Consider the following 26,136-nt stretch of genomic DNA (forward strand, 5'->3'; position numbering starts at 1 on the left):
AATACTTAATAACTTCAAGAAAGCTTTTATCCTTACTTTTTCAATTAGAAAAGAAATTCTTTTAATTAAATAAGAATTTTCAAAATTATAGATCTAAAAAAAATTGACACAGTTGGCTAGAATTTGCTGTATTAAGACAATATAGTCATCACACAACATAAGCAATTATTTTAACCCAAGACTTGAAACTTATCCAAAGCATAAGAAATAGAGGGTAGAGGGAAATCCTCAGAACATTCAACTAATCAAAATAAAAGAAAAAAAGCACCTTATCCCAAAAAAAATCTATGTTGCTAGATGTCTCAATATAAATTTATTGTGTTAAAACAGATTATTCATCATAAATATACTTAGTACAGAGAAGTACTTTCTTCACACTTGTTATATTTAACTATACCCTAAGCAGTAAATTCAGAGCGTTTTTACCATAACATCGGCATGATTAGGAAAATCCTTATCTTACCATTTTCCAGTCTGTAAATCAGACCTTTTCCTCAACTACCACTTACTAGAAAAGTCAACCTTAATTAAAGAAACATTTCAGGTTTTGTGTGACCCATTTGTCAATTTTTCAGGATCTCCTCTTTCTTTCTCTTCTATCACAAATGATCACACTCCTTAACACCTTCTTCAAAAACAGAAAAAAATAAGAGAAATCTATCCTCATTTTCCTTCTCTCGTTCTCTTTCTTTTGTTCTCATTCACACTCCACCCATCCACTTAGTCAAATGTCTGCTGAAATGATGTCCATCAGGTACCTTTTGCTTTAAATTCAGAAATGGGCAAAAGGTCACCCTAGTTGCTTTAACTGGATTTAAAATCTGTGAATTGCAAGTAACCATGTTCCCTTTATGCCTTTCTTTCTCCCAAACCTCCTAGTCTATCTATGTAACCTTGAGCAAGTAACTTGATTTTTATTGATCTTTTTCCTCCTACGCATTATCCAGTTGAATAAGATAATTCTTATAGTACCGTCCAACTCCAAATTTCCACATTTCTAAGATACAGGTTTAAAATTTTCAGCATTACTTAAGAATAAAAATCTAGAAAGCAGTTGCTATTGATGCCAACAACAGCATCATCTCCTTGATGCAAAGCCATACATCCTGGCCTACTTAACGAGATTGAGCAGACATAAAAAGAATGACATGAGCTACCCCACTGGTCCCACCTGGTCTCCGTTCCTACCCAGCCAACAAGTTTCCATGCGGAAAGAGCAATTGCTAGGGCTTTAGCAGTATCTCAGCCTCATAGTTAAAGGCAAAGTACAACTGAGATCAATTTCTCGCTCAGAAAGCATTAGAGACTTTTCCACTATAATCAAGTTCTTGGATTACAACAACATACATTGTTTCTGATCGAACAAAAAACAAGCAGCTTTTGTAGAATTGATTAGAACTGGGGGAAAGGAGTCTATCTCACTCTTAGCTGCAACACAAAAATCTCTCAGCCTTTTCGCTCTCTTTGCCTCCCCTTGATAATTATTTGCACCAAGATAGCTACAGGTGGATCGTAGAACTGCCAAAATTGCATGCCACCTCCACCTTTGAATGTCTGCCCCCTCAATTTTTTTCAGACTCTATGGGGAGAGATGAGAGGTAAGGTGGGGTTGTAGTAATTATCAGATTAGAAAAGGGAACATTTAAGATGCTTTTAAGTCCTGGTGTGGAACCAGAAGAACTTAGAAATATCACTTAATTGCTTGAAAAGAAAATGTTGCTTACCATCCTCTACCTGTGGTCAGCCTCCCTTCCACCCACACTTCACAAGGGCCATCTCCAGGATCATTTCTCTATGGGCCTTTTAGAAATGATATACAAATAAGTGTTACAAAACAAACAAGAGAAGGATGCAGCTTTGCTACTAACCGCTGTGCAACCTTACACAAGTGCCTCAGTATTCCAGAGACTGATAAAAGTTGTTACTGACAGAAGTAACAAACCTGGCCAGCAGACACACTCCCACCTCTTTCCACTGCTTTCTCCTTTTTAGAATGAACCAGTGTATCATGGAGAAGGGAGGAATTTACAAGCATCAATTACATTCTATAGATAACATTTTCTGTCCTTTGTATCTATAGTTTGGCAACAGTAATCCCCAGGAGAAGTTGTCACCACCGGGAAGAGTGGAATCGATAAAGGGAATAACCAGGTAAAGTGTCTTAATTTTTAGGATCCTGATGGTTAAGGAATGAGAATGATATTCGCAATTCAGTTTAAAAGTAATTGGATGATTACATTAAAATCTTTGATTAAAACTCAGAAAAATCTAGCAGACATTTACCCATAAGCTAGAAGCAATGTCTCCCTCCTCCCATCTCTCTCTCTCTCTTTTATACACACACACACACACACACAAAGCATAAATGTGTAAATACAAACTGGTCTGTTCCACAAGTAACTGACCTTATTTCAGCATTCTAATTGTTCCTATTCTCGGATTAGAATTCTATTTCTGAATTTACTCTATGTCACTAATTCGAGTCTAAGCCTCTCTCGGGTTCTAGATGAAATTTTAGGAATTTGAGCCAGGTTGTTTTCAAAAGTTTTTCTTTTTCTCTCTGACTCTAGTAAGCAGCTAGGTCTTTGCCTTCACTCACCTCATCCACCTGCTCCTTCATCTTTGCCCCCAGGAAGTCCCCTCACACAGGATACGCTAGTCCTGCACCGGAACTCAACAGAGACCTCCAGGAAGTCCCCCACCGCTCACCCAGATGAGAGCTGACATGTGAGATAAACACCACCTGCCATGCCAGCCCAGCGAGTAGTGTTGTACAGAAGTTGCCTGGCCCACCATCTTTCTACAGCCCCCTTGCTTCTACTTGGGAAGGGCCATGGGGTAGCTCTTTGTCCTCCAACGACCCACACTGGATCCCCCTCCCGCATCAGAGCCTCCCAGTTCCTGAATCCCCATCTGCATGAACACCCGCCTCCTTATTAACCGTCCCCCAGAGCTGCTGACCTCCAGCTGTTGCCTGCCCACCTAGCCTCTCACCTACTGCTCTCCCTGACAGTTTTCATTCATTTCATTCACACAGTGAGCACCAACTCTTCCTATCACTCGCACTCACCATACTGCTCCAACTCTCGCTGCCTGAATAAGCCCCCGGTATCAAGACAACTCACATGTTTCCACCAAATCAGAACCCCCCTTTTCCCTGCACTATGTCTTGCCTGTCTTGTGTCCTCAACTGCAGCTCCCCACAGCCACATGGCCCTGACCTGAGCCCAATCGGCGTATGGCATCAGGGGCGGACGGTCAGTCTAGCCGTCTCAGCCACCAGGGACACCAACAACTGTGTCCAGGACCACACAAGGCCACAGTGATTCGCTGTTTTTCAGCAGAGGAGCAGACCGGGAGAACGGTGAGCCCAGGCCGGCGGGCTTTTCTGTGTGTGTCTTCATCTCCACAACAAGGTTTGGTATCTCGGGCTGGGCTTCAAGTCCTCAGACATGCCCAGGAGGATAAAGAGAGAGTGCAGTGGGGCGCCTGGGTGGCTCAGTGGGTTAAAGCCTCTGCCTTCGGCTCGGGTCATGGTCCCAGGGTCCTGGGATCGAGCCCTGCATCGGGCTCTCTGCTCCGCAGGGAGCCTGCTTCCTCCCCTCTCTCTCTGCCTGCCTCTCTGCCTACTTGTGATCTCTGTCTGTCAAATAAATAAAACCTTAAAAAAAAAAAAGAGAGAGTAGAGAGCTCAAAAGGCAGATGATCAGTGAGACTCAAGGGGAGGGCAGGTGAGGAAAGAGAGCTTCACGTGAGAAAGGAGAGCCAGCAATGCCCACTGGTGGCTAGGAACCGTCCCAACTTAGCGGAGCTCAATGTGCATCTCGAGCACTGCCTTCCCCACATAATCCCTCAGTCCCTGGGTGATGAGGGGCGTTCTGGAAAAACGCAGAAGGAAGAAGTATAGCAGCAGTCACATCTGTTTCACACTCAGAAGGTCAACGCAGAGCTCCAAATGCAGGCACAGCTCAAGGACACTGTCAGCACCAGGCAGCTGGTGCACCTTGCTAAGAACAGGACAGGTCCGCCCCCTTGACTGCGGCTCCTCTGGGACCTCTCCAGCAGCTCAGCCAATTCCCGGGCCATGATGTGTTTAACACAGGGAGGAGGTCCGGCTTCTCCTCCAGTCCTCAGCATCCCCAAGACTGGAAGCTTGGCAGCAGCAAAGAATCTGTGCAGAGATCAGCTCATCCTCACCGTTTCCTGTGTGCCTCTGCTCTCCCAAAGTTCCCGCTCATCCTTCCTTCCTGTCCCGCTGACTTCTGGCCGAACACCAACAACACAGAAGCAACAGCCACACACAACTCGCTTAACTAGCTTCTACAACTGGATGAGGTCAAATCCTGAAAATAAATCCCATATTCCCTAGCATTCCTATGGCTCCATTTCTCTCATGGCTGGTACAGAATTTGGTACCAGAACCAGTTCTGAGAAACAAAGCATGTTGAAGGTCAATAATTAAATGATTCTTCACTTGGAATATTTGTGAGTCCTACTTGCATTAGGCTGTAAGGTGTACTGAAGGATTAAATTATGTATAAGATAAAGAACTCCACTCATTTTTCAGTCAATAATTATTCATGATTTTATTAAAAGTCCCTTTAGAGAACAGTAGGAAATTAATTCTTAGCTAACATCAGCTTGGGAGAGAGAAAGGAGGTTGCTTCTTTTTTTTTTTTAATGTACAGATGTTGATAATATAAAATTAACCATAGATATTATACTTCCATAAATGTTTCCAATAATCAATTACTATGTTGCTTTAATACTATAATATTCTCATTAAATCAACATTGCTTAACTAAAATGGTCATGTTTAAAAGATGTTCATATCATTTTTATGATCACTCCTGAAATTTTCTGGTAAAATATATTATATAAATGACTTTGATAATGCACTCTAAATAGAAGGACATAAAGCTTAGCGGAAGAACCATTATAATCAAATGTCCAGAGAAGGAAGATGTGTGCGCAAGGAAGAGAAAGCATGAAAGCATGTGAGCAAGGGAGACTGAGAGGGAGGGGAAAGAGAGAGAAAATCATTTGGACACATAAATGAGCCTCAATAGATTCTGGCTGAAATATTTAATGACATCACTGAATATCACATTTACCATTAACTCCAAGAGGAAATTTTGCAGAGCACTTTGATGCTCAGCCAAAGAAAAGAAAATATGGTTCATAGTTACTAAGATTTTTTTGAAACAAAAGATCATAACCTTTCTTGTTTGCTCCCATTTCTTCCAGTCAACATGACACAATCATTCAAGGCCCAGGTCAAATGTAGCTTCATATGTGAAGCCGATCGTGGCCCATACCAACTCTCTTGGTTTCATTAAATATATTGTAGTATTAATCACACCAAATTGTAGTAACTTATTTTGCCTGTCCCTGAGATGATGAAGACTTGAGGTCAGGGTCTAAATTTAATTTGTCTTTGTAGCCCTGTGTCTAACAAATAATACTTCTAAATATAGGATTGCTGGATTCATCACACTGCAGGGTAGGTGTGATGATTAATTTTGTGTCAGCCTGACTGGGCCAGAGGGTGCCCACATTAAACATTATTTCTCAGTGTGTCTGTAAGGGTGATTCTGCATGAGATTAGCATTTGAACTGGGGGACTCAGTAAGCACACTGCCCTCCCCCACAGCAGGTGGGTATCACCCAATTGGTTGAGGACCTAAATAGAACAAAAAGTGAAGGAAGGGAGGCGCCAGTCCTTTCCTGCTTAAACTGGGTCAACAGTCTTCTCCTGTCCTTGGATTGGATTTACACCATCAGCTCCCTGGTTCTCAAGTCTTTGAACTTGGGCCAAAATGGCACCACTGGATTTCCTGGGTCTCCAGCTTGTAGATGGCAGATAATGGGACTTCTCAGTCTCCATAATCATATGAGCCGATTCCTTATAATAAATCATATATATCATACAGGATATATATACTTTCTGTTGGTTCTGTTTCTCTGGAGAACCCTGAATAATATGAGAGAAGGAGTCGACCCTCTGTGTGTGAACCAACTCCCACAGCATATCCAGTATCTTCAAGAGTTTTATTTCCTCCAAGAGAAAGCTTGATGTATCTATTCCTTATCAACACAAAGGAACAGTCAAACCCAAAGCCAGAAGCTGACATATTAAGTAGGACACCCAGTACCCCCAGGTACATCCCAGCATACCTTTAGTCAAAGGGAAAGAAACATATACAAATACTGGTCTGAGTAGTGAATTTTCCTAAGGCGGAACTGACTGCCTTCTGAACTCAATTAACATGGCTTAAAATAATAAAAATGGCTAATTTTTTTTTAAAGATTTTATTTATTTATTTGACAGAGAGAGATCACAAGTAGGCGGAGAGGCAGGCAGAGAGAGGAGGAAGCAGGCTCCCTGCTGAGCAGAGGGCCCAGATGTGGGGCTCGATCCCAGGACCCTGGGATCATGACCTGAGCCTAAGGCAGAGGCTTTAACCCACTGAGCCACCCAGGCGCCCCAAAAATGGCTAATTTTAATGAGCACTTAGTGACTGCCAGGCAATATGCAAATGCTTTAGCATTTTTTTCTCATTGTACCTTCACAACAATATTTACAGAGGAGGCGTCATCATCATCATCGTTTCCACATGGCAGACGTGACAATGAGAGAGAGAGAGAGAAGCTGAGTGAAGGGGGAGCCCTGGCTGAGCCATGATTAAAAACCAGGAGGTCCAAGCACAGAGCCTTGCTCGTCAACGCTGCAGGAGGCTTGGTAGTCCCTAAAATCTCCCTTAAAGGAAACTGCAATGTCCCGGAATTTTAAATATCCTTCCTTTAAAACTCACTGAACACTTTCAGAGCAAATTTAGAAGGAAAAGGTGGGGGGGGGACCCTCCATCTTCTGTGAAAGCAAAGACAGTCAGAAACCCAGACTGCCAAAATAAAACATACCTGTCAAAGACTGTGAAATCTGGGAGGTGGCTGGGAGCTGACATATACCTCCTCAGGCCTTAAGCAAAACACAGAATTTCTGAAAAGTAATAATCACAATTATGAAATGCCTACCCAGTGAAAGCAGAGACAGTACCACTCAGAGAGCGAGCAGAGGGACATGGCATGTTTTAGAGTCCAGCTCATTCATCTGGACCGAGGTTCCCACCTGAGGTGGGGAAGGGAGTCAGAAGCCTTTATCTCAAGAGTCCTCCACTGTATAATGGAAGCGAGGAAGACTCTGGAAATGACAGCTTTACTTAGAGAGTATTTGAAATAACTAACTCAAGTCAAAGATTTGGACTCATCTAGTTCATACCCAAACTCGTGGTGCCCCTGTCCACAACACTCCCTGGGATACAGGCCAATACTGGCCAATACTGGCTCCATTTGGAAACAGGGATGAACCTAGGCCACAAGAGAACCGTGCAGAAAAGCAGCAAACACAAAGAGAAAGGTGAGTAATAGGCCAGTGAGTAATAGACATAACAGGAGGAATTATCCAAGGAGACAGATAAAGAATTTGAGCAAATAACACTTCACCAATTTTAAAAAAAAAAAAAAAAAAAAAAAAGGAACATAAGGTCCTGTTTGCAAAACAAAAATATTCAAGGAAGAAGTAAAAGGCTTCAAATGATAAAAGACAAGTTAACTGAAATGGATGAAAATAAGCTGACAGAGCTCTGAAATACTACAGAAATACTGTTTAAAAAACCACTTGGGGGGGGCACCTGGGTGGCTCAGTGGGTTAAGCCTCTGCCTTCGGCTCAGGTCATGATCCCAGGGTCCTGGGATCGAGCCCCACATCGGGCTCTCTGCTCAGCAGGGAGCCTGCTTCCCCCTCTCTCTCTGCCTGTTGCTCTGCCTACTTGTCATCTCTGTCTGTCAAATAAATAAATAAAATCTTTGAAAACAACAACAACAACAAAAACAACAAAAAACCACTTGGGTTACTAAAAAATAATGCAGAACTTGACTGAAAACATAGTAAGAAAAAATGCTTACTAGGAAAACACAGTAAGTGAAAACAAAAAGTTAAAGATGAAGACCACAGATGAAAAAAACCAAGGAGAAATATTAGATATATTTTCAGGATTACTAAAGAAGAGAACAAAACAAAAAGAAAATATACTTTAAGTATTTAAAAATGTGAAGACATACATACAAACTCTATTTCTCAGAGTTTAATGACAATATCCAAGAAAAACTGATACAGAATCATAAAAACCAAGACATAATCAATGAAGTTACTGAACTTTCTAGCAAACTAAAAATAGTCCACGGATGTCAGAACAAAAAGCAAAACAAGAAAAAGTAGATCAGTTTGCTTCAGTCTTCACAGTGACACCAAAGCCAGATAGCAGTAAAGCAGTAGTTCCATATTGCTCAGAAAAATAAGAAGTAAGACTAAGCTTTGATATTGAACTAAAGCTTTGGTAATTGTGGTTCATAATCACAAATAATAAAGAAATCACTGGTAATAACCTGAATTTTAAAAGGATGGTAAAACAAGAAGAGGGAAAAATGGAAAGACATGCCATCAATTTTCCTATCTTTTTTTTTTTTAAGATTATATTTATTTATTTTACAAAGAGAGACACAGTGAGAGAGGGAACACAAGCAGGGGAAGAGGGAGAGGGAGAAGCAGACTCTCCACTGAGCAGGTAACCTGATGCGGGACCCTGGGATAATGACCCCAGCCAAAGGCAGATGCTTAACGACTGAGCCGCCCAGGTGCCCCTCCCATCTTTCGTAGCAAAAAGTCAAAAGATGCTGTTTTGATGTTAAATTTGTTAAAAAAAAAAAAAAAAAAGATTACCAGAATTCAAAGTGTTTTTCCCCACTTAACTCCTTAATTGAAGTATAGTTGACAATGTTATACTAGTTTCAATTCATTCTTGACTCATTGCTCACCACAAAAAGCATAGTCACCATTTGTCACCATACAATGTTATTAGAGTATTACTGACTATATTCCCTATGCTATACTTTCCATCTCTGGGACTTTCATATTTTAATCACTGAAAGTTTGTACCTCTTAATGCCCTTCATCTATTTCACCCATCCTCCCAGAAACATTCCTTCTGGAAAGCACCACTTTGTTCTCTATATGTAAGAGTCTCTTTGTCAAGTAATAGCAACACACTGGTGAAAGGACATTAATTTGAAATTAATAAATTCCTTCAGTTTAAGTCCACTTTCTATTTCTTCCGTTATATATTGGAAGCAAAATGAAAAAACAACTCTTCATTAGAAATACGAAGTATAAATATGATCATGCTTTCTGTAAGACCACCTTTATTTACTTGTATATACACACAGAGATGTTGTAAATAACATTCGTCAAATGATAAAAGGTGTGAGGCAGATTCCGATCAAAATTCCATCAGTATTTTTCAAAGAGCTGGAGCAAATAATCCTAAAATTTGTATGGAATCAGAATAGACCCCGAATTGCTAAGGAAATGTTGGAAAAGAAAAACAAAACTGGCGGCATCACATTTCCTGATTTCAAGCTTTACTACAAAGCTGTAATCACCAAGACAGCATGGTACTGGCACAAAAACAGACACATAGACCAGTGGAGTAGAGAGTAGAGTAGAGTAGAGTAGAGAACAGAGAGCCCAGATATGGGCTCTCAACTCTATGGTCAAATAATCTTCGACAAAACAAGAAAAAAGATACAGTGGAAAAAAGTCTCTTCAATAAATGGTAATGGGAAAATTGGACAGCTATATGTAGAAGAATGAAACTCGACCATTCTCTTACACCGTACACAAAGATAAACTTGAAATGGATAAAAGACCTCAACATGAGACAGGAATCCATCAGAATCCTAGAGGAGAACATAGGCAGTAACCTCTTCGATATCAGCCACAGCAACTTCTTTCAAGATAGGTCTCCAAAGGTAAAGGAAACAAAAGCAAAAATGAACTTTTGGGACTTCATCAAGATCAAAAGCTTCTGCACAGCAAAGGAAACAGTCAAAAAAACAAAGAGGCAACCCACGGAATGGGAGAAGATATTTGCAAATGACAGTACAGACGAAAAAGGTTGATATCTAGGATCTATTAAGAACTTCTCAAACTCAGCACACACAAAACAGATAATCATGTCAAAAAATGGGCAGAAGACATGAACAGACACTTCTCCAAGAAAGACATACAAATGGATAACAGACACATGAAAAAATGTTCATCATCACTAGCCATCAGGGAGATTCAAATTAAAACCACATTGAGATACCACCTTACACCACTTAGAATGGCCAAAATTAGCAAGATAGGAAACAACGTGTGTTGGAGAGGATGTGGAGAAAGGGGAACCTTCTTACACTGTTGGTGGGAATGCAAGTTGGTACAGCCACTTTGGAGAACAGTGTGGAGATTCCTTAAGAAATTAAAAATAGAGCTTCCCTATGACCCTGCCATTGCACTACTGGGTATTTACCCCAAAGATACAGATGGAGTGAAAAGAAGGGCCATCTGTACCCCAATGTTCATAGCAGCAATGGCCACGGTCATCAAACTGTGGAAAGAACCAAGATGCCCTTCAATGGACGAATGGATAAGGAAGATGTGGTCCATATACACTATGGAGTATTATGCCTCCATCAGAAAGGATGAATACCCAACTTTTATAGCAACATGGACAGGACTGGAAGAGATTATGCTGAGTGAAATAAGTCAAGCAGAGAGAGTCAATTATCATATGATTTCATTTATTTGTGGAGCATAGGAAATAACACAGAGGACATGGGGAGATGGAGAGGAGAAGGGAGTTGAGGGCAATTGGAGGGAGAGATGAACCATGAGAGAGTACGGACTCTGAAAAACAATCAGGGTTTTGAAGGGGTGGGGGAATGGGAGGTTGGGGAAGCCTGGTGGTAGGTATTATGGAGGGCACGTATTGCATGGAGCACTGGGTCTGGTGCATAAACAACGAATTCTGTTACACTGAAAAGAAATTAAATTTTTTAAAAAATGGAAAAAAAAAAGGTGTGAGGCGGGGTGGTGAGGGTGCCTGCCTTAATGTTTAAAAATGAGCAATACATTATCTTTTCAAAGAATAAAGCCATTATTCTACTTTAATAACTGCATAATATTTCTCAGATCCCTGTATATTATTTTGTTCTCATTTCCTAGATAAGAGAAATTAGATACCCAAAGGTGAAATGACTTGATGGAAGAGTGACCTAATTCAGGATGATATTTTAATAAATATGTGATATACCCACTAGTTTCCATCATTATCACATCTACTGATTTGTCTCCATACGAGGATAAACTTGTAATATAATTATATATGCCTGACAGTAGAATGAATTGCCACATATAGTATAAATCCCGAAGAGTACTCAACATAAGGCTGATGGAACCAACCAACCCTTCCAGAAGGTTGCCACACCCCAAGCACAAGTTAGGCTTAGTGACGTTTGAGGGTGCTTCCAATTCTGAAAATGACTTTATAATGTGAAGTCATACAACAAAGTCACAAATCTCTCTCATGCTATAAAAATAATAGTATCAGTACCACGCTCACATTTAGAACTCTACGCTTTAAAATGTTATCCTGAAAACATCATACTTCCTTTCCGCCATAACAACCACTGAAATAGGACAAGTGTCGTTAGTTCCACTATGCAGTTGAGAAAATTAAAATTCAGAAAAGTCGTCACTGGTCCATGATCATCCAGACAGATCATTATAGTGTCACGACTTGTTTTTCTGGGTTTTTCTGTTTGTTTGTTTGTTCTAGTCCATGTTTACTATCTAAGCAACTACTCTACATAAACGTATAGTAGCCCAGCACTGACCACGTTTTACTTACATGACCCTGGGGTTTTCCAAGCCACTCTGCCTACGTTGTTGAAAATGGAAGAAAGGCTAGGTTGCCGTGATTCTTTCTATCCTGTGTTGAAGAAAGAGCCTTGGAACTTCATGGAAAAGAACTTTAAAGCAGCCACACTATTTATGCCCATCACTATGCTATAAACTCTTTTTTGGTAGGAAATTAAAGATTCCTCAGCAAAGCTTGCTATTGTCCTCGTGGTTTCCAAATACAAGAAGTAAAAGTCATCCACTGCTGGTGCTGGACGGTGTAAGCAGCTGTTCATCAGAGGTAGTCACAGAGCAGAAGTCTGAATGTGAACTCTGGTGAGGGGGGCTCATGTATATGCGTGCGCATGTTTTGGACACCTGCTCTAAACCAGCAGCTGAGAAGCACTCGGTAAACATACCCTAGAGCGGCTGGAAGACAGATGGGGCAAAGCCAGGTTTGCGGGGCCCGGTCCCTGAACAAGCCACCTCATTCATAGGGACAGCAACTGGTGAAGTACATTCGAAAGCATATATGCCATATTTCCTGCCAATATTTGGGAACAGAAAATGATGGAAGATGGGATCTTTTCTGAATTTCCTTGATGTCTTCCAAAGGCAGATCATAAGGGGACAAACTCAAGTGCAATGAAAGTGAATAAAAAAACTTAACACTTGAGTAAGGGAAAGGACTTAATGCAAATATAGCTCTTTTCAAAGAGAAGATAAAGACTGCTCCTGGAAGTGAGACTCTTGGTGTGGCCACAAAAGAAATTCTGCAAATCCTATTTAGACCGTTTAAATATTGGAACCTAAGCAGAAAAGGCACAGCATGATATTCTGTGGCTCTTGGCAAGATTTTATCACTAGTCACAAACTGGAAACATACTAAATAGTTTTAAAAGCGATATTCAAATGTCTTTTCAATTACGTAGACAGTGGCAATGTTGCTTGCACTGCTGACATTCTAAAACTTCATCTCAAAAGTGACTTTGTCGGGGCGCCTGGGTGGCTCAGTGGGTTGAGCCGCTGCCTTCGGCTCAGGTCATGATCCCAGGTCCTGGGTTCGAGCCCCGCATCGGGCTTTCTGGTCAGCAGGGAGCCTGCTTCCTCCTCTCTCTGCCTGCCTCTCTGCCTACTTGTGATTTCTCTCTGTCAAATAAATAAATAAAATCTTTAAAAAAAAAAAAAGTGACTTTGTCAATACACTTAATATATAGAAAAGATAAATTTTCAAGCTCTGCAATTTTCTCCCTGAATCAGACATTGTTAAAACTAACAGCATCCAGGGTGCCTGGGTGGCTCAGCGGGTTAAGCCTTTGCCTTCAGCTCAGGTCATGGTCTCAGGGTCCTGGGATCAAGCCCCATGTCTGGCTCTCTGCTTGGCGGGGAGCCTGCTGCCTCCTCTCTCTCTGCCTGCCTCTCTGCCTACTTGTGATCTCTCTCTGTGTCAAATAAATAAATAAAATTTTTCAAAAAATCATTTAAAAACTAACAGCACCTGATTCAAGCAGGCTTAAAAAGAAGCACCAATGTATTTTCTGTTCTGAGGCATCTGTAACTGAAAATTCAGACCAAAAAACGAAAAACAGCAATAAGAAAAAAGTAATAATAATAATTCTCTGGAACAAACGCATTAAGTGAAATACTCACTGCTCCTTCCTCCATACAGACTTCTGAATAAGACTTTTATAAGACTTTTATAAGCCACCTGGGTGGCTCAGTGAGTTAAGCCTCTGCCTTCAGCTCAGGTCATGATCTCAGGGTCCTGGGATCGAGCCCCACGTCGGGCTCTCTGCGCCACAAGGAGCCTGCTTCCTCCTCTCTCTCTCTCTCTGCCTGCCTCTCTGCCTACTTGTGATCTCTCTCTGTCAAATAAATAAATAAAATCTTTAAAAAAAAAAAAGACTTTTATAAGCTAGGAGGCACAATCATTTAGAATAAATCACATATATTATAGTCAATCAAGATAATATTTTCAGAGTTTTTCCTCAGGGTAAGTAATAACACAATGATTCTCTTTGCCATCATCTTCAGTTGTCATAAAATTAGTTACAGAACAATGACATTGTCAAAATAAATAAACTCACAAAGTTAATACTGATCTACTCAAACAAAAAAATTTAATAACAATTGAATGAAAACATAAAGTAATACTATACCAACATCATATATAAGGGATAAACATATTTTGCATGATAAGGAGTGAAAGTTTCCATATTTACTTAGGGACAAAGCAGGAAAATTCAAATTTATTACCTTTGCCTTAGGGAGTCCATAATACTGTTTAACTTCACTTTATGAATGAAATTATCAGTGGTGTGCTGGTGCTAGCTCATCCCCAGCTCAAGAGTGCCAGTTGTTAAATATTAAAGATCCCTGTAAGCTAGTTGTTAAATCACTGAAACCAATCATGATGAGAGTATTTACACCATGGGCAATGACGAGCAATACAGACCGCACCCCCCCACCCCCCCAACCCAAAGCCAGTTTAATAGCAACTCACTGATCCAAATAAAGATACACAGTATAGGGGCTCAGTTGGTCAAGCATTAGCCTTCGGCTCAGGTCATGATCCCAGGGTCCTAAGTTTGAATCCTGCATTGGGCTCCCTGCTCAAGGAGGAACCTGCTTCACCCTCTGCCCCTTACCAAGCTCATGAACACGAGCTTTCTCGCTCTTTCACTTTCACATGCTTTCTTTCTTTCTTTCTCAAATAAATAAAATCTTAAAAAAAAAATACACAGCACAATTAATTTTCACAAAGTAAATTCTCCCATGTAGGCAATGCTGGGGTCAAGAAAAATAATATTACCATATACCCACAAGTCTCCCTTGTATCGTGTGAATCCATGCGCCCTCTAGAGGTCTGAAAATCTTCCAGATACAAATACTAGAAAGGAGTAATTTTAGCAATGATGAGGGAAGAAGGCAATGTTAAATTAAAGATAGAACCTGGAAAATTATCTGGAAGCAACTGCGAAGGTAGGCTGGCAGAAAAAGACACAGCATGATGTACATCTACTGGACAGTAGCAGGAGCAATGCAGGAAGGAAAATACGAAATGGCAGGTACTGCGCAGCTCCCCAAGTGTTATGAGGCACATGTCTACGAAACAGACCTGTTAAGTGTGAAAATCTTAGGAAAGAGATAGTTTAACATTCTGTAATTCTCTTTCTTTTGCCTATGATTTTTATGTCATAACCAGTAGAGAGTAGGAAAAACGCTCAAGTAACTGCCACACATAAAGTGACAGCCAGGATTTGATTACTACTGAAATTCACAAGACTTTTTCCCCCCTCCAATTTACAGTGGTACCTGTCTGTGAAAAACCAAAGTGAAAAGCCCTTCAAAGTCATCCCACTCCTCTGAGGAAAGCTGACTCAGCTGGCACAAAGAAGACAGCATCTGACAGCAATCCTGTGCCATGTGGCGCTGGTATCAGGATTACGCTTGTAGGAACTAACATATATTTACACAAAAGCTGGCTTCTTTTTTTTTTTCTTTGTCCCAGGGATCAGTTGTATCCAGTGGTCTTCCAGTTCTCAATATTCATCAATAAGCGGATTCCTTAATTCCAGCCTAAGTTCTATGAAACTGATAACAGCTAGACTTACACAAAAAAAGGGTTTTTTTCCTTAGAAATTTCTTCATATTTAAGGGTTTAAAATTTTTAAATTACACTTTACAGATAGATGTATGTATCGAAGTATTGACTTCTGTCCCATACCCAGACACAGAAGTGTTCTAATGAGAATGATGGCCCCAAAATCATGTTCAACCTAAGACTTTCAATGCAGTGATATAAAATTTGACTAACCAACCTTTATTGTTTTCCTCTTCATATGGATATTCATTCATCCATTTGTCTCTAGAGTCACATTGATCCTGCAAGAAACACACACAAAAACAGATAATGAGGAAAAGTTCCATATGTTGATGACATTCTTCAACTGGGGAGTGAACAATTTCATTCTGCAATTCTTTAGGCTCTTCATTGGTAGAATGAGATAATCAAAGCAACAGTCGCAGAATGTTTTTTTCATTGGTTGTTTGTTTTTTGCTTGCTCTTTACCAGCCACTAAAGGGTGAAGTGGAGAAATGAGGGAATAAAAGTACGATCTCCAACTAGGACAGCTCCTGAGCACAAGATAATGAGGATCTGGATAAAGAGAGTCGAGGGAGGGAAGAAAAGGAAGGGGAGGTACCAGAGAGACAAAGGGGAGGAGAAAATGGCAGAAATTGGTTTAAAAGTAAATTTAATATATGAAAGTCACAAATATTCTTACTGGAGCACTTGGCTCCCTTATTCTTAGCAACCAAGGAATTTTTAAGTAATGCTGTTTTCCAGAGGAAATGATTTTTTTCCCTCTTTACAGCTGATACATATGCAGCATAATTAATATGAATACTTTTTGGTGACTTCATGTTGATCAATACCCAAGCAACTTTTTATTTTTCTTAAGGATTTATTTATTTGCAAGAGAAAGAGAGAGAGAGAGATATGGGGGGAGGAGAAGAGGGAGAGAATTCCCAAGCAGACTCCTCGCTGGGCGCAGAGCCCACCACCTAGGACTCAACCCCACAACCTTGAGATCATGACCGGAACCTAAATAAACCAAGAGTCCAGTCAAATGCTTAACTGACTGGGCCACCCAGGTACCCCAAAAAATTAATCTCAAAAGCTTCCATATCCCCAGGACCATTTGGATCTCACTAAATATAATTAAATATTCCTGGATTAGAGAGTTCTGATTACAATAAAGCATTTGCCTCATGTGGAAATATCTTGAAAGTCCTCCTGTTTATTTTCATCCAGCACATTATGTAACTTGCTTCAGAATTCCCTTTTCATGAGGCAAATTTTCTTTGGCATTCAGTTAAGCCAGCTTAGTAGGCATAATTGATTTTGCGTTTTCATTTGGAATTACACTCAAGAGGGACAGGCCTTGGCGTTCTTAGCAGCACCCACTCTGCTGGGGGCTCATCCCTGTAGCACGGCACAGATTTCCTCTGCGTGGGTCTCCAGACATTTGAACAGAAAAAGGGTTCACTCGCTCATAGGGCCTTAAATGAAACAGCACGATTCACAAGTTCCATGGGCTTGGTCTGTAAGGCAGACTGGCTTCTAATTTTATTCCAGTTTTAAGTTAATCAATCAATTAACCAATTTCTCCTTCTCTCTCTCTCTCTCTTCCCCTTTGCCCCCTCCCTCCTTCCTCTCCACTTCTCTCTCTATACATATGTAATATTTACATATAAAAAAAGTTTATATCTCAAAATGTATATACTACAGTTTTTACTACTAGAAATGCTGCTGAAGAGCAACATAATGTAAATGTAACATTTTAATAATATTTTTTAAAGATTTTATTTATTTATTTGGCAGAGAGAGACAAAGCGATAGAGGGAACACAAGCAGGAGTGGGAGAGGGAGAAGCAGGCTCCAGCCAAACAGGGAGCCCCATGTGGGGCTCAATTCCACATGGAGGTCCATGTGGGACCCTGGGATCATGACCTAAGTCGAAGGCAGACACTTAATGACTGAGCCACCCTGGCACCCCAACAGTATCTTAATATTACAATGGCAAACTAGAAAAATTCTCTGGAAATTCAGAGTATAATTCTTCTATTTTACATTATGAAACCATAATATGGTTTCCCTTGAAAGAATTAAAAAATCATCTAAAACACCATGTTCTTATCAAACACGTCCTGTCCTTTCTAGTCTTCAAAATATATCTAAATTGATCAGTTCCAACTTAGCAGAATGTACTAGGTACATCAAAAACTGGCTTCAATCTTACATTCCAATTTTGTAGGTTTTTTTCCCCCACACTTTGATATATCTTGGCCATTTTTCACATGATATTCAACTTCCTGATGCTTAATCCAAAATTTGTAATACTCCACTGCAGAGATATATTTACTCCCTAATTTTTGTCTAATAATTTATGATTTTGTGCTACTGCTGATAACATTTAAATATCCTTCTATGTCAATCTTATAGCCACCGGGGCCTTTGCTAGCCCGGGTGATGACATTGCGCCCCTGGAAGGGACGCCCTCTCTGGGCAGACAGGGGCAGACACTAATCAGGAGGGAGGGCCCAATGAGCAGAGCCCAGGGCAGATCTTCACCACCATTCACCCACTGAGCCGGGCACCCTCGTCTACTATACTTAGCTGCTCTAAGTCTGCACCTTTAATTACTGCCTTAGAATATAGTTATAGAAGTGCAATTACCACATCAAAATAATAGGAACTTTTTTTCCTGGTTTTTCAAAATGTCTTTTTAAACAGACTCTACCAACTTATGTTCCCCAAAGAAACAGAAGTCCGTGCTACCATAGTGCCACACCCATCTTTACTTCCGGAAACAGAGCACATTACCTCACACATTTTAGGGGGATCAATAAATGTTGTCAAATGAGTAAATAAAGGTAGTAATGACAAATGGAAGAAAAACAAAATAAACTCGTGTTTCTATCAATCATGCGGATTCTTCCTATCCACGTAACTAGGGCCTCCGTTATCTAATTTGTATTTTTAGATAAAATTAATCTGCTGACTAAAACATTAAATAATGTGAACTATACCCAACATAATATCCCACATTTTGACAGCATTTGGGGATTTACAAAGTAGCCTAGTGATATAATTTGTACTGAAAGCAGTTCTGGAACTTGAGTACATGAACTATTTTAAGATCGGTTTGACAATGATGATTAATTTCATGCCCAAGGTAACCAGTTAGATAATGTCAGGGTCCTTCTAGAACTCCTTAGCTCCACATCTGAGCATGGATTTTTGGTTTATCTTTGCAACCACCTACGACTTCAATGTATACCTCTGTATCTTTCAAACCTGAGAGCCTGATATAATGCTCACTTTTGTTTTCCGTTTAATTCACACTCCTCAAAGAGTGCTCAAGCTCATCTCCTGACCGGCAGCTCCCCTCGAGCACCCCAATACTTTAAGTAGCACATGTGACAGCAAATGAAGTCACAGTTTAGAGCTGAGAAGACCAATCCCTGGGCTCACCGCTGTCTCCCACTGGCCATTTGACCTGAAATAATTCATCGAACTGGCGTCCCCATTTCCTTCTCCACAGAAGCAGGGGTAACAGTAACACCTGTTTGTCTACCACCTACCCCAACTAGGGTCATGTCTATGCAGCAATGTGTCCTATAATTCACATAGGAATTCTCACTCCTTAATCAGTGGCCCAGATTAAGCAAGAAAATAACAGGACTTCCCAAAATTGAGACCACAAAATAGACTAATGTCAACTTTATTCATGCTAAGGGGCCTTTGCGTTGCGCCCCAAATCCCCATCAAAATCAAGCCATGATGTAAAACAGGAAAATGGCACCTTTCCAGCAACAGTTAATATCTCATCAATTTCCTAATTAAAAATATTACTTAAGTCTGCCAAGTAGGTTTGTAAGATTATCCCGTAAATCTTCTCACAGCACAGAAGTTTTAAAGGCCACTGTCCTCATCAAAAAATTCATCACACATGTTTTGGTGCTTACTTTCCTGGCTCCAAAAATGATTCTCAATTATCAGGTAAAGAAAAAGCAAAGGGTTGGTCCCTTATTTCAACACAAAGTAAATGTGAGAAATAAGAAAAGGCCTGATATATTACATTTTGGAAAGAAGTTTAGACTTACTTTTAAACAAAAATAATTGCTGTCTAGAACTGTTAGTAAATACTCCTGTTTTAATGGTGAGTCTGGAGAAATTGTAGCAATAGGGAATCGTCTTCTCAATTCTGTTCCTTTTGAACTCCTTTCCTCCCCCAAAATTTCCTAAAAGGAATTCTAAGCGCCCTTTGTAATTCAAAGACAGTTAAGTATCCTGGACAATAGAACTGACCTTGGTCAGATCGGACTGGACGTGGATACTACCCAGCTTAATGAAGAAGGAGTTAACACTTTAGGGTACAGGCACTATCTCATCACCTGTAGTAACAGGTTGCTAGCTCTTCGTCACACCTGAAATTATCTGTTATGCTCTCCATCTCTAAAGGTGGGTGTTTAATAATACATTCTGCATACTTCAAGAACCGTAAGTACACTTGTTGCCAGTTCCTCTGAAAATCCTTTTATGTATCTTTAAACAGAGACAGCAAGACACCTTTTAAAGGTGCTTATAGACATCTGACTACTCAGGGTATTCTACTTTCTGCCCAAAGGTAATTTAGTTGCTCTGTTTCAAGGAAATTGAATTCTGGTAATGGTACAGCAATCCCATTTGGAATTCCGTCTTCTAGGTTCAGTTTCACAAATCACTACTTCATTAGCTGTGATCTTGTATTTTCAGGGGCTGATTAAAAAAAAAAAAGTCAGGTAACAAAGGTTTATATACATATTCACAAAACTTTTCAAGCCAATTAGGGACTCCAACAAGCAGGCTTTGTGAATTTAAGTCGATGACAGTATGTAAAAGACCCACCTTGGCCTTGCTGTGCCTCAAGGTTTTTGATATATACGTTGCCTTCCTTCATTTAAAGCTATTTCTGTTTTACCTGTCGCAGTGAGTTATCTTGGGAACTAAAAATATTTGAAGGTTAATCTAAATATTTCTGGAGATAAATGCATATCTAAGTGCTACGTTTTCATAGCTATTTTGACTTAAAAATGAAAAGAGACGCTGAAGACACAAAGCAGTGAGCTTGTTGCTAGGTGACAGGTGACACCTACCTGAACTTGTACAGCATGAGACTTCTCACTGCTGAGAAAAGACGCACAGATATCCGTGGCACAAACATCGTTTTCTACAGAGAAGCAAACTAGTCCTCAGATATTCTTCTTTAACATAGGCCGTAAGTAGTCAGCAAGTTATGTCTATAGAATATCCAATTTTAGAGATGCCTCTCACCACAAATAGGAAAAGACAGTTGGTTATTTTCCACTTGGGAAATGCGGTTCTGCATTCTAAATAATGTCCACATATGAAATACATATAATTTTCATGATGTGTTATTAAAGAGTGATCATTATTCTTTGTATGTCATGAATTCCCCAAGTTTTAACGGAAATCACTTCAACTACGGTAGGTAGAGTCCACAGAGAGAGCAGTATCTTTACAATAAGTAATCCAATTTCCATTAAATTTATTAACACAAAACCATCATAGCAAGGACCTCATGAATTAAAAAAGATAACGCAAAAAACTTCAAGACAGATTATTTCCTGGATATATTTTATAATTACATACCTACTTTCTAGCATTACCTCCCTTCCTTAAGACAAAAACTCGGGCACAAAGTTCCACCCCTTTTCTTTGACTCATCAGGCAATTCAGGTGATGATATACAAACACCAAGTACTCTTCTACACACACAATTTCAGGATCTCACATGAATAAATGACACGCTCCACTCCATCTGAGAAGGACTGTGTGCTTTCTCATGTTGGGAAAAGATCACAACATGAATACCAAACAGCAGGAACACCAGCATTAACACTTGGCAATAATGTGACTTAAGGCAAGCTGTTTAAGTTTTGTGTGCCCTGTTCCTCGTTTATTAATCCTGTATCATGGGAGGCATGGGTAGCTCAGTTGGTTAAGTGTCTGCCTTCAGCACGGGTCATGATCCCAGGGTGCTGGGATGGCGCCCCATGTCCATTGGGCTCCCTGCTCAGTGGAGAGTCTACTACTTCCTCCTCCCGCCACCCACTCCCTGCTTATGATTGTGTGCATACTCTTTCTCTCTGTCAAATAAATAAATAAAATCTTGTTGGGGAGGCGGCTATGAACGTTGAAAAGGAGAATGTACGATGTACTTAGCAGACACTCTGGCACTTCTCAGTTATTCAACAAATGTCAGTCCCAACCCTCCTCCTTACATTCATGGTCAAGCACAGACTCTTATTTCCACTTAAACTTTCCTGAGAACTAGGAACAAACAATGACCTACTCAAATCAAGTTACACTTCCCCAAGACTACTATCAGTCCTGGTTGTGTGTTTTTTATAGGAAGGTCCTAGGACAGACGACAGGATCACACCCCTAGGCTCTCAAAGTACAGCGTCTCCAATTCCTCCATTAAGAGAATTCAATGATGTAACTGCTAAGAGAAAGAGGAGACAGGGAATTTCAGGTCCTTAACAACCAAAAATCTTATGGAATTCTATTATTTACACAGAAATCAATTAAAAATGCTCCATTTATAAAAAAAAGTTCTTCCCTATTTCCAGCTTTATGTTTCTCTGAAATTATGCTTCCACCCAAAAATTTTGCACTATTAGCAGACAACACAGAAAGAGCAAACTTTACGAATTAAGGTCTCACTCGGAGTAAGGTATGGCCCGAAGCCTGAGCAAACACTGAAGAACAGAGTTCACTGAATCAACAGCCCATTTTCAGAGGGAGGAGGTAAAGCAAAAGCACACTGACATGGAAATTACTCTTTTAATCTGTTTTCAGCTTCCATTACATCGCAGCATTCTTTGCAGACAGAGAACAAATAAACCTTTAAAAGAAAGTAACCACAGCAAATGAATTAAGCATTTCTTTTACATATATTGTGCTCAATATAATGGTTTGAAAAGTAATTTATGCTATGCTCATATTTAAGTGTAACTGCCATTTTATCGGGGCTGCACAGTTAAAAATCTGATTTGTATTGCAAAGAACTGACAAGATGATTAAATTTTGTCTTCATATGTCTAATTTATGTGATTTCGATTACAACACAAATATGAGCACATGCAATTCGTACTTGTGCGGGAAACGACGGCGTACAACAACACATTCTGCCAAAAGTGACTTGGCCACACGCACGTTTGCATTCCCATGTGAAGAGGGTTGACAACCTTCTCTCAATCCTTTTTATCGGGATGTGTTTTAAACCATCGTACTAAAGATATTACAAATCTTTGGAGTTTCCAAGGGGCTGGTGGGAGGAATAAAATAATAGGGTGTCAGTTCCCTTCCTAACACATTATGCAAGTATAATGTGGTTGTGTGATTTATACATTAAAAAGCAAGCTTCCAATTTTGAAAACAACTCAAAATATAATCATGATCAACACATAGTTGGTACAAATTAAAAATGTGTAATTCACACAAGCCTAATAATTTATCTACTACTTCAGTTCAATGAGTGTTGTCTGTACATAGCGAGGCATATATATTATGGGGTAATTACAAATTTTATATATTCAAGAAAAATAAGTTGCCTTATTCAGTATGCAGTATGCAGTATTTGGCTTTCCTATTAATTATTGCCTTCTATGTTTAACTTGCCAATACTAAGCAAGATAAATTACATTCAAATGCATAGCAAACAGTGTGCTTAGGGAGTAAATTTATTTTCTAGTCCATCACAACAATAGTTGATTAAAATATGTTGCTCTTATCCAGTTTTGAATTAATTCATTTGAAATAAAACAAATATTTATTAAATTGTGGGGAAAAACATTTCATCAAACTGCAAAACCTGAGTGGAAAAACAAATGGCACACATTTAATTACAGTTGACATTTAAATGAAATTTGCAATCTCAAAATATTTAACAATAATTAGAAAATATCAGACAAGATATTTTTAGGGTACTTTCATGTTCAATCTCTTCAAATATCTGAACCCACGGGAATTTTAACATAGGCAGATTTTAAAATAGAATTTGAAGGATGGATCAAAGAGCTTAATAGATTTGTTTTACTGACATTTTGATATAATGATACAGAAACAAGAGGATTTATTTGATATTTTTAATGAATGTCTTATGGGTTGCCAAGTGCCTTACTGAACAATAGTTTTGTCCGGCTGAACTCATCAATCCAGTTTGAGCATTCAGACATCACAATCATTACCCTATGTAGCTCATAATCTGGCCCACCACAGATAGCAAGCTGTCATCATAAATACATTATCAATTAGTATTTCTCAACGATGAGCAAATTAGTAGACCGTCAAATGGATTGCATAACCATATGCTTCTCTCATGACTAAATAATACCAGAAAATCAAAATACTATTTGTTGAGAATGACAAATGATATATTGGGTTGATTCTTGTTTACAAGGATCAAAGACTCCTTTAAACACTGGAGAAATATGGATATTGGGAGTCAAAGCAAATATAATCCAAGTAATTGCTAGCAGATGATGGTCTGCTGATGTGTACTTGTGGTATTCCTTCCATGGTATATATATATTCTGTTAATTCATCCGTGGATCGCCTATATGCCAGGAACTGAGGACATTAAAAACCCTATGCCACAACACCCAATTTAAAGAAGCTCACAAACAAAGGTGAGACAAATATAAATAAGTAAAATAAGTATAACAATAATAGATACCATCCACTGGCTACTTACCATAAGTTTAACACTGACTAGCTGCTTGTATTATCTAGTAAGTTCGTGTACAAAGCATGATGACCTAGGATTAAATACCCACACTTTACAATAAAAATAACTGGGACCGAAGTCCGTATTCTCTAGCCTGTATCAAGTCACACCTTCCGTAACAAAATAGGAACTCTGTGGAAGAACAAAGTAGAGTGGGAAGTTGAGGGACCCCACCTAGGTATCACAGAGGAAGATGAAATAAAGTTAAGCCTTGAAAAGTAGAGGAGAAGAGACATTTCAGTATGCATGAAGTCATCAGTACATTTAAATCTGAGTCTCAGAACATTCATGTGTGTGTGTATGTGTGTACAAACACGTAAAATTTACTATGTGTGGGTACACACACACACACACACACATCAGAGAGCATCCTAGGAGCTAAAGAGGGGCTCTAACATGGAAAGAAAAGTCTATAATGTAGAAAGATGATTTGTTGCAAATAAATAATAAAAACAATCCTAAAAGTGTGACTTCTAGTGCCTTACATAGGCTGTCTTACAGTACAAAGGGATTTATATTAGGTGTACTCAATCAGGAACACTAAAGTGACTTAAAGAAGCTAATTCCAAGAAAAACTGACCATAGAAGACCTTTCTCACAAACTTTGTTATGTTTCATGATTTAAGATATTTCTTTTTTTTTTTTTTAAAGATTTTATTTATTTATTTGAGAGAGAGAGATCACAAGTAGGCAGAGAGGCAGGCAGAGAGAGAGGGAAGCAGGCTCCCCGCTGAGCAGAGAGCCCGATGCGGGACTCGATCCCAGGACCCTGAGATCATGACCTGAGCCGAAGGCAGCGGCCTAACCCACTGAGCCACCCAGGCGCCCCGATTTAAGATATTTCTGACATTCCCAATCTTCATACATGAAATATTTCAAAATATTATTCAAATTCAAATAATTTCAAATAATATTCAAAATATTACTCATACTCAATGAAAATATGCCCAGATAGTACATTTACATGCACATGTGTGTGTGAGCATGTCCACACACACACACACACAGAGCCCAACACTAGTTAAAAACTGACTAGAGAAATATTCCTGAAGTGTATGTAAGTTACATGAGTAAGTTTATCTTTTTTTTTAATACTCCAGAAAATTAGAATAATTTCAAAAATAGCAGCAGCCAAGGAGTATCAAAAGCATATTCAAAACAAAGACTGGTCAAATAGAGGCTTAAAACCCCATTTGGTGACATACATTAAGGTAAAATACTGAACTAGAATTAGTCCTATAAATAAATATGGATTAATCTCTATTCTAAAATTTATTAACATTCACAAGTGAAAACTATCAAATAATTATCATGAGGAAGCAGGTTCAGTGCTCACTGGTATTTTTCCCCAATATGCATGGGGAATGTATTTTTACCTTTTATTTTTTTTTAAGATTTTATTTATTTATTTGACAGAGAGAGAGATCACAAGCAGGCAGAGATGGGGGGGGGGCGTGGGAAGCAGGCTCCTCACTGAGCAGAAAGCCCGACGCGGGACTCGATCCCAGGACCCTGAGATCATGACCCGAGCCGAAGGCAGAGGCTTAACCCACTGAGCTACCCAGGTGCCCCTATTTTTACCTTTTAATTTAAATATGGTATCATTCAAAAAATATCTGATTTTTAAAAGACAGCCCTTTAAATTCTCTAACTTGATGCCTAAAGGCAGCTAAATACATCTTGGGAGATCAATGAGGGAAAGCTGCTGGCCAGAGAACGGAATTCATACTGTTGTCTGAGGAGAGAGGTGTTATTTCTCAGGAGTTAGAAGAGGAGGAAGAGGAGAAGGAGGAGGAAGAGGAAGAAGACTGGCTTCAGAATCAGCAAACGCACAGAGTTCCACAGGGGAGGAACTGTTCTAATTCCTAACTACCCTACGTGTATACTCCTCACACCCTTGCGAGGTGTCGGGGGTATTACTCTTCTCATTTTACAGATGTGGAAACACGGAGAAGTTAGGTAACTTGACTAATAAGCAGCAAAAGGATGATTTTA

The 26,136-nt window shown here is 39.6% G+C and overlaps 1 protein-coding gene across 6 annotated transcripts in view; it reads right to left on the bottom strand.

Moving 5' to 3' along the window:
• KLF12 (KLF transcription factor 12) overlaps positions 1–26,136 on the bottom strand; it is a 431,680-nt gene that overhangs the window by 266,719 nt on the left and 138,825 nt on the right. For all 6 annotated transcript variants that reach the window (XM_047720132.1, XM_047720133.1, XM_047720130.1 and 3 more), the window contains one exon: positions 15,601–15,664. In XM_047720132.1, coding sequence (XP_047576088.1) covers positions 15,601–15,633 — 33 coding nt within the window. In that variant the 5' untranslated portion in view covers positions 15,634–15,664. The remainder of the gene's footprint in view (positions 1–15,600; positions 15,665–26,136) is intronic.

This window comes from Lutra lutra, chromosome 3, assembly GCF_902655055.1.
Source record: "Lutra lutra chromosome 3, mLutLut1.2, whole genome shotgun sequence".
Taxonomy (NCBI): Eukaryota; Metazoa; Chordata; class Mammalia; order Carnivora; family Mustelidae; genus Lutra; species Lutra lutra.